Below are 9,165 nucleotides of genomic sequence, written 5' to 3' on the forward strand. Positions count from 1 at the left end.
ACTTGTTCTATCTTTGGTATAAAACTTGTTCTATCTTTGGTATAAAACTTGTTCTATCTTTGGTATAAAACTTGTTCTATCTTTGGTATAAAACTTGTTCTATCTTTGGTATAAAACTTGTTCTATCTTTAGTAAATTCACAAGTTCTGCGGACACTTGTTGGTCTTGTTTCCTATAAATCTTGTTTAGTGTCAATTCAGAAGGTGCCTGACCGCTTGGTTAGAGTGCTGCAGTTACGATCGTAGACCAGATGGAGTGATTCTTGGACTGGGCAGCACCTGAGCAAAACACATTCCATGTTGCTCCAGTCCACTCAACTATAAAAGAGCAACTCTGTGATAGACTAGCGTCCCATCCAGGGGGAATGTTATGATCTTGGTCACTTAGACTCTATGGAAATGGGGTAATTGGCCAGGTGAGTCTTAGGACTCAACAGAGAACTGCCCAATAATGTCGAGTAAACCCACAAGCAGGAGAGATGCTTGTAGGTCTTGTTTCCTATACAGCTTTTTCCATCTCTAGCAAACCCACAAGGAATACAGACCCTTTTCTTTTTAATATTGTTCCCTTAACCTTGGACCATAAGCGCCAGAGTGGCTGTGTGGTAAGAAGCTTGCTTCCCAACCACATGGTTCCAGGTTCAGTCCCACTGCTTGGCACCTTGAGCAAGTGTCTTCTACTATAGCCTCGGGCCAACCAAAGCCTTGTGAGTGGATTTTGTAGATGGATACTGAAAAAAGCCCATTGTGTGTTTGTGTTTGTATCCCCCACCATCGCTTGACAACCAATGTTGGTGTGTTTACATCCCCTTAACTTAGCTGTTTGGCAAAAGAGACTGATAGAATAAGCACTAAGCTTACAAAGAATTAATCTTGGGGGTCGATTTGTTTGACTAAAGGCGGTGCTCCAGTATGGCCACAGTCAAATGACTGAAACAAATAAAAGGATAAAAAGGATAACCCTTGTGTTACCATATTGGTACACTTCCTTTGTTTCAATTAATCATGAGCGTTGGGCCTCATGGATGCAATGACAAAAGACAGAGACCTCTGGCATATTGCCCTGCTTGAGAAGAAGACCCATCAAGCCAAGTGAAATCGTAGTTGTGGCTGATACTGGTGTCACGCAACTGGCACCAGGATTTGAACTCAAAGCAATGAAAGTTGGAACAAATACCACAAGGCATTTGTCTGATATTAATAATTCTTCCTTTTCTTGTGAGCGCTAAAATAGCCACAGGTACCTGTTGAGTACTGGAGTTGATATATCCAACTTAGCTACTCCCCTAAAATGATTTGTCTCGTTCCAAAATTATTATTATTATTATTATTATTATTATTATTATTATTGTTATTGTTATTCTGGGCAAAATGTTTAGCTGTATCTTGTCTGTCTTTACATTCTGAGTTCAAATCCTGCCAAGATCAACTTTGCCTTTCATCATTTCGATGTCAATAGAATAAGTACCAGTTAAGTACTGGGGGTTGTAATCAACTTATCCCCCCCCCCAAATACTGGCCTTTTGCCAAAATTAAGTCATTATTATTATTATTATTATTATTGATTGTATAAGAAAATGAAATGTTGTAAATAAATATTCTTTAGGCTGAGTTTTCGAAACTGAGGTGTCTGTAATATTTAAATCATATCGAAGGATAATTTCCTTTTTTTAGGCTGTTGAAAACATGGATGAGAAATTGTCTTCATTAAAAGAGTCTTTGAAAGAGAAAGATGATTTGAACACCAAACTAAAGGCACTTGCTGTGAAAAGCAAAAAACAAGTGGAAGAGTTAAAGCATCAGGTATGTGGAATGAAAACCATAATTTCTGTTGAATAAGTTCTAATACAGATACCATCCTTGATGTGCAGGTAAGAAGTTTGATTCCAAACGACATGGTTTAGAGGAGAAGCTGTCCAAAATGTAGAAGAGTTTTAAGACAGAAGATCTGATCCCAAATATTGTCTTTTTGAATATGTTGCTCTCTCTTAGACTTAGGAATTCCAAGAGACCATTATTTAGCTGATATATTGTAACTGAGACATATTCCTAGATAAAGAGGAAATGAGTTTTCTTTAAGTTTAGAAAAGAATGGTTTCTGAAGGTTATAGTGTGTGGGTGCTGTAAAGGTAGTAGTAGTTAGTGGTTAGTTTACATTGTATTGTTATGACTCCTGTTGTGTTACAGTGTGTAACACTGGGCAGTGATGTGTGTGTGTGTGTGGTGAAACAATGTAGAAGATAGTCTTATGGACTTATCAGTCTATTCTATGCCATTTTGACTGAATTGTCAGTGAGGTTATACTTTGCTGATGATGCAAAAATAAGGCAGAAACACGTCTAGCCCCATAGAATTTAAACTGGCCATATCTGGCCAAAATATTTTACCTGTTTTATCTTCATAACAGCTAGATCCAGCCTCTCACACCTAGCCTACAATGTCATTCTAAAAATATAGTCACATCGTTGAAATGTTGAAGCTACAAGACAAAGCATGATTAATTCAAAATAATGTGAATAAATAAGGATTACCTTTGACAGAATAATCTGAATGCTAAAGGGCTAGGGGTGTCTTTCCTGTAGAGGATCTGAGCACAATGTGGCCCTCAGTCCATGCATGTTCTACTTTAGTTAACTTCAGTGCTTGTAATGTCATTACAAGAACAACAACAACAGAAAAAAAGAAAGAAAATAGTTAAATATTTTCATTGGTGTTTGTTTTTTTTTTTTCTGGTTAATTTACAGATGGAAAAGTTGAAAGAAGAGAAACTAGCCATGGAGAAGAAAATGAAGGTTTCTTATGAAAAGCTGTGTCGAGTTGAGAACCAAAATATCGAGTCTGGAATACTTTCCACAAATTATGCAGTAAGTTTCTGTGTTTAGCAACATAGTATATTGTTTCTTTTTTATATATATATATATATATATATATTTTTATCTCTTGTGATGCAACAGGTGACCTCGGAAGTACATAGTTGCTGGCCCTCGATTTAAACATGGGTTTTGTCGTTTCACAAACTGCAAGAGGTCCTCCCTAATGCCAGTAGCATGCAATAAGCACAACTACATGCTATAAAGTGTTTGGTGTTAGGAAAGGCATCCAGTCATTGAAATCCTGCCAGAGCAGACCCTGGGGCACAAAGCAGTCCTTGGACCCATCAGATTCTGTCAAACTGTCCAACCCATTCCAGGATGGAACACAGATGTTCGGTGATGATGATGATATTTCAGTTCACTTCATATTCTTGCTTGATGAGGCTGGGGTCATCTCAAGTTAGTGGTCCCAAAAATGTCACCATGTCCACCAATGCTCTCTGTTGGCGACCCCATGCTGTTGAGCTTCTGGAGATCTTCTTCAATCACTCCCAGCAATCTAGTGTGGGACCTGCCATGAGGCCTCTTCCAGCCCACAACTGCTGTGTCCAATGAGAGTAAAGCCCTGGTAGGATGATCTAGCGGGAGACATACCAGCGCATGCGACGATGAGGATGATGAGGATGAGGAGGATGAGGATGAAGTTATGAGGTTTTCTTCTCTTCAGTTTCCTGTTCTTTTCACCGTTTATGGAGGTCAATCAGAAATGTATTTCGGACCCTGAGGTCATTATTTGTCATTAAGTTTCCCAGGTTTCAAAGTGAAATGAAATTATTATAACTATAGCATAGTCGTAGGCGTGGCTGTGTGGTAAGTAGCTTACTTATCAACCACATGGTTCCAGGTTCAGTCCCACTGCATGGCATCTTGGGCAAGTGTCTTCTAGTATAGCCTTGAGCCGACCAAAGCCTTGTGAGTGGATTTTGTAGATGGAAACTGAAAGAAGGCCGGTGTGTATATGTATATATATATATATAATATGTATGTGTGTATGTTTGTGTGCTTGTGTTTGTCCTGTCACTATCGCTTGACAATTGATGTTGGTGTATTTACAACCCCGTAACTTAGCGGTTCGACGAAGAGGCCAGAAGCTGGTAACTGACTCATCGGACTCCAACGAAAGTTTAAGATCACTCACACCAACATTTTCATCCTGCCAAAGTTCATGTCCAGAATTGAACCCATGACATTATAACTGGACTCAATGTCCTAACCACTTGGCCACTTCACACGTGCATGTGTGCACACACACGCACTCACACACACACACACACATTAATTGCAGAGTTTGTGATTTAGATATTGTTTTCTTGTTTCCATAGGTTGAACATAGTTCCAAGGTAATTAGGGCGATTATTTTTCTACCTTTTGGCTTTTTTTTTTCTAACAATGTGGGCTATAATAATACAATGTCATCGTCTTGGTTCTTTTGCTTTGGGTTTCATTAAACTCATTGTGGTGGTCTTTGGATGGCACATTCCATAAAGACTGCCAGATTTTTATCTGTTTTGCTTTGCGTCTTAGTAACATACCTCTGTTTGTCTGTCTCTCTTTCTCTCTCTGTCTCTGCCCCCTCCTTCTGTATTTATATGTCTCTCTATAACACTCTGTCCGTCTCTTTCTATCTCTCTCTCTGTTTCTTAGTCTCTCTATCTCTCTTTACATTCATTTATCTGTCCATCTGTCTCTGCCTGTCACTCTCTTTCAATCTGACTGTGTCTGCACACAGGAGCTCATCCAACAACTGATGAACAGGGCCTTGGGTTTAATCCAGAAGGCTATGTGAAGCTGCTAGAGACTGCAGTCTGACCCTAGAGCAACCCTGGCTGGAGATGGTCGCTGCAGGAAGGCCATATGTGTGGCAGCAGGATTCACCTCTTTGCCATACCGCCAAAAAGAACCAGAAATGGTTGTCAGAAAATTTCTATGGTGAGCAAGATGGAGGTGTTTGAAGATCCGAGACAGTGAGGAATGCATTTTCCAGGTTCTGGGGCTGTCTTTGAGGCAGTGGTGGAAGCTGAGTGCAGCTCCTTTGAATAGACTGTTATCTCCCAGCCATAATTCAGTTTTGATAGTTTTTGACTTCATTTTTGAATGGGATATTGTTTTTTTTCTTTTTAATCTTTCATGCAAACTGTCAAAGTTGGTCCAAACACCTTGTCTACCAAACTATTTTTTGTTGAGGTATGTCATGCTTGAAACTACGTTTAGTTGAGACATGTCAAGTTTATTGAAGCAATGTGACTTGCAGAAAGTGCCAATTCTGTTTTGGTAGTTTTTATTCTTAACATCATTACTGGAATAATCCTAAAATTTAATTTCACAGTTAAATGGTTAAGAATTTGGAAGGAGATAGGAAGCAATCAATTTTCTCCTTATTAATCTGGTGTTTGGAACTTAATTTTGAAATGGTCTTACATAAAATCATAATAGGAAATATTTATTACAAATATTGTCTCCCTCTCATTATACCCTCTCATCATTGTCTCTCTTTCTCTCTCATCAGACCCTGCCATTACCGTTTCTTCCCTTTTTCTTTCTAGCCCTATCTCCCTTTACTTCTGCCTGTTTGCTTCAAACTCTAATTTCTCTCTTTCGCCTGACTTCATCTTCTGCTGTTGCTTTCTGCTGTTGCATATTTGTAATCTCCGACATCTAAAACCTAGGAATCCAAAGAAATTTTTTCAAAAAAATGCATTTTTGAAGATGAGGCGCGAAACTGCATTGGCCCCACAAATTATCCACAGAAATTAGAAGCAGCACAAGCTCCCATGTAAATGTTCTGAGAATAAAAGCAATGTTGACCTTTTTTTTTTGTGATTATCTTTTCAGTGTCTGCAGCAAGAATATGACAAGTTGCATGACAATTGGGAAGATGAGAAGGAAAAATGTCAGAAACTTGAGAAGGACTTGCAGCAGACCGTGTCCGAGCTGACGGATCTCAAATTGAAGCATATCAGCTTGAAAGAGGACAAGGATAAGGTCAACCAGCAGTTGGAGGCCATGTTGGCTGAGAATAAGGTAAGGCATGCAAATAACTTCCAAGTTCTTCATCATCGTTAGCATCATCATCATCATCATCATAGCCATCAACTTCATCGCTGTTGTCGTCATAGTCATTGTTATTACATCATAACCATCATCATTACCATCACCGTAACTATCATTATTGTCATCACTACCACCCCGCCACCACCACCACCACCACCACCTATAATCATGTCCACTGTTGTTGGTGGCGACAGTGGTGGCACCAGCCCATTGTCACCACCATGACCCATTGTCATCATCATCATATACATTATCCTCCTATCTATGATCATCATTGGCATTGTCATCATTACCACCACCACCACCACCACCATAAACACTCATTATTATTACCATCGTTATCTGTAACATCATGTACATCACTGTCTCATTTTTCTTTGTCATTGTCCTGCTGCTCCTCTTCCTCCTCCTCACTCCTCATCTTCATCATTATCATCACCAATTTGCTGTCTTTTAGACACACATCAAACAGTGTCTGGTCTAATGTATTTTTGCTAAACAAACGCCAACATTTTCGTGTTTCAGTCTTTAGAAAACCAAATCAGTGAAATAAACTCCAAAGTGAATCTTCTGGAGAAAGACAAAGATTCTCAGAGGATTCAAAAGGAGGAAATCTTGAAAGAGAAAACTGAGGTAATCGATTTATATTTAGCATTAACCTAGTCATTACCTCTTTGTCTCTACATCTGTTTCGCTGGTGTTTTTTGTTTGTGGTGTCTTCTGTCTTTTGGTTTGTAGTCTTCTTAAGTGTGTTCCTCTTTTTCTCTTTCTGCTCTTGGATTGTCTTTCTTGAAGGAGCCTTTGTGCTGTCACTTGACCTGCTGGAAATAACAACCAATTTTCCCTCAAATCACATCCTACCATTTTAACCATTTAGCATTTAGTCTGGCCGTATCTGGCCTAAATATTCTACCTGTTTTATGTTAAAACTGATCAGATCCAACATCTCACACCTACCCTACAATGTCATTCTAAAAATATACAAACATGCCATTGAAATCTCAAAGCTACGAAATAACGTGTGATTAATTCAAGACAATGTGAATAAATAAATAATACATTTCGTTAGAAAATCTGAATGCTAAAGTGTTAAACAATCTGAGAAAAAGAAAAGATACAAGTGCAGGCATGGCTGTATGGTTGAGAAGTTCACTTTGCAGCCTCATGGTTTCAGGTTCAGTCCTACTGCACAGCACCTTGAGCTAGTGTCTTCTACTACTGTCTTGGGCTGACCAAAGCCTTGTGAGTAAACTTGGTCGAGTGAAACTGTATAGAAGTATTTTATGGCCTTGGAAACCCCAGCATTTGAATGCAGGAAACCCTGGCATTCGGATGCAGGAAACCCTGACATTTGGATGCAGGGAACCCTGACATTCGGATGCAGGGAACTTCGACATTTGGATGCAGGAAACCCTGGCATCTGGATGCAGGAAACCCTGGCATCTGGATGCAGGAAACCCTAGCATTTAGATGCAGGAAATCCTGGCATTCGAATGCAGGAAACTTTAACATTCGGATGCAGGAAACTCCAGCATTTGGATGCGGGAAACCTTGGCATTCGGATGCAGTTTTAATAAAATAAAATATAAAGTGAGATTTCCGTGAAAGCATATCAGACCATGTGTGACATTGTATTTGGTCCTTATGTCTGGAACAAGGTGTTTAGAATATGTGTGTTGTAAATTGAAGGAAAGGGTGAAGGGTGTTGCTGTCTCTATCAGAGTCTGTGTTGTTTGCTGTTGTGGTCTGAGATGAAATACTCAGCAAAAAGAACCTGGTTGCTTTTCTCTAGATTGCTGCCAAAGTCCTGGAACTTGAAAATCAACTAGAAGCTGTTAACGCAGAGAAGTCTAAGTCACTTAACAAACTACAAGAACAATTGCAGACGGCTAAAATAGTAAGTTCTATTATTTTTGTACAGTTTGTATTTTAAAATCTCTGTTTGTATCATCACCACCATCATTATTCTGATGTCCTTTTTTTTTCCATTCTTGCATGGGTGGGTATGTATGTATGTATGTATGTATGTATGTATGTATGTATGTATGTATGTATGTATGTATGTATGTATGTATGTATGTATGTATGTATGTATGTATGTATGTATGTAATGTTTCACTGCTAATTTTCGCATTTGTCTGCTACAATTTCAGGAAGCTACTCAGAACAGTATGATGGATCTGGAAATTGCAGATTACGAACGCACTGTCAAATCTATTCAAGACCAACTTGGTGAAAAGGAGAGCAAAATCACCGAACTCACAAATGATGTCAAACATTGTGAAGAACGCATTAAAACTCTACAAAAAGAAGTTGGTTAGTTGGTTTTTTTTTAATTAATACTTTCCCAGTAATTCTGCTCTAATGACCTATCTATTCTCATTGACTAATCTTTTTTTACTTTGGCCAAATTTTAACATTAATGTTCCACTGTTTGATAAAGGCACCTGTCCTTATTTCTGTATGGAATATCAGGAATGGTAAGGCGTTGGTTCTGTTGTGCAATTGAGTATCAGAGACCTCTCTGAGGCACTGGTTCTATTATTTTGTGAATTCAACTGGAATAGAATTCATTATTCATTTCTTTGAGTTTAATTAACTCTTTCGTTTCCATATTTCTGTTGAGATGCTCTCTGCTTTTTTCAATTAATTTTAATTATGACAAAGAATTTAGTAAAATAGCTTAGTTATCATTCAGCTAGTGTTAGGAACATAAATTGTGACTAAGGTTTGGTGGAAGATTTTAATTCAGAACTTATGAAAACAAGACATTTGTACTACAGAGCCAGAGGTGCTTTCAGCCAGGTTGATATCAAAAGGGTTAAATAAGTTCTAGACATGTAATAGAGCTGATTGTATACACCTAACTCGTTTCCATGTGTATAGGGAGTTTGTTGTGTAATTAAAGTAAACCGCTATTATTATTATTATTATTATTATTATTATTATTATTATTGCTCCGTTGGATGTGTAATGTCAATGTGAATACCCGTCAGAGTGTAAGTATCTTGAGAGAAAAGCTGAACATTAGAAGCATCAGTTGTGGCGTGCAAGAGAGACGATTGCGCTGGTATGGACATGTGGTGAGAATGGATGAGGATAGCTGCGTGAAAAAGTGCCACACCCTAACAGTTGAGGGAATCCGTGGAAGAGGTAGGCCCAGGAAGACCTGGGCTGAGGTGGTGAGGCAAGACCTTCGTACATTGGGCCTCACCGAGGCGATGACTACTGACCAACACCTT

General features: G+C 38.8%; 1 protein-coding gene across 1 annotated transcript in view; it reads left to right on the forward strand.

The window, feature by feature from the left end:
• Positions 1-9,165, forward strand: part of LOC106869426 (GRIP and coiled-coil domain-containing protein 2) — a 121,436-nt gene that overhangs the window by 56,673 nt on the left and 55,598 nt on the right. The window contains exons 10-16 of the mRNA XM_052974888.1: positions 1,674-1,802; positions 2,744-2,863; positions 4,195-4,212; positions 5,705-5,893; positions 6,449-6,556; positions 7,716-7,820; positions 8,077-8,239. Coding sequence (XP_052830848.1) covers positions 1,674-1,802; positions 2,744-2,863; positions 4,195-4,212; positions 5,705-5,893; positions 6,449-6,556; positions 7,716-7,820; positions 8,077-8,239 — 832 coding nt within the window. The remainder of the gene's footprint in view (positions 1-1,673; positions 1,803-2,743; positions 2,864-4,194; positions 4,213-5,704; positions 5,894-6,448; positions 6,557-7,715; positions 7,821-8,076; positions 8,240-9,165) is intronic.

Source organism: Octopus bimaculoides, chromosome 19, assembly GCF_001194135.2.
Source record: "Octopus bimaculoides isolate UCB-OBI-ISO-001 chromosome 19, ASM119413v2, whole genome shotgun sequence".
Classification (NCBI taxonomy): Eukaryota; Metazoa; Mollusca; class Cephalopoda; order Octopoda; family Octopodidae; genus Octopus; species Octopus bimaculoides.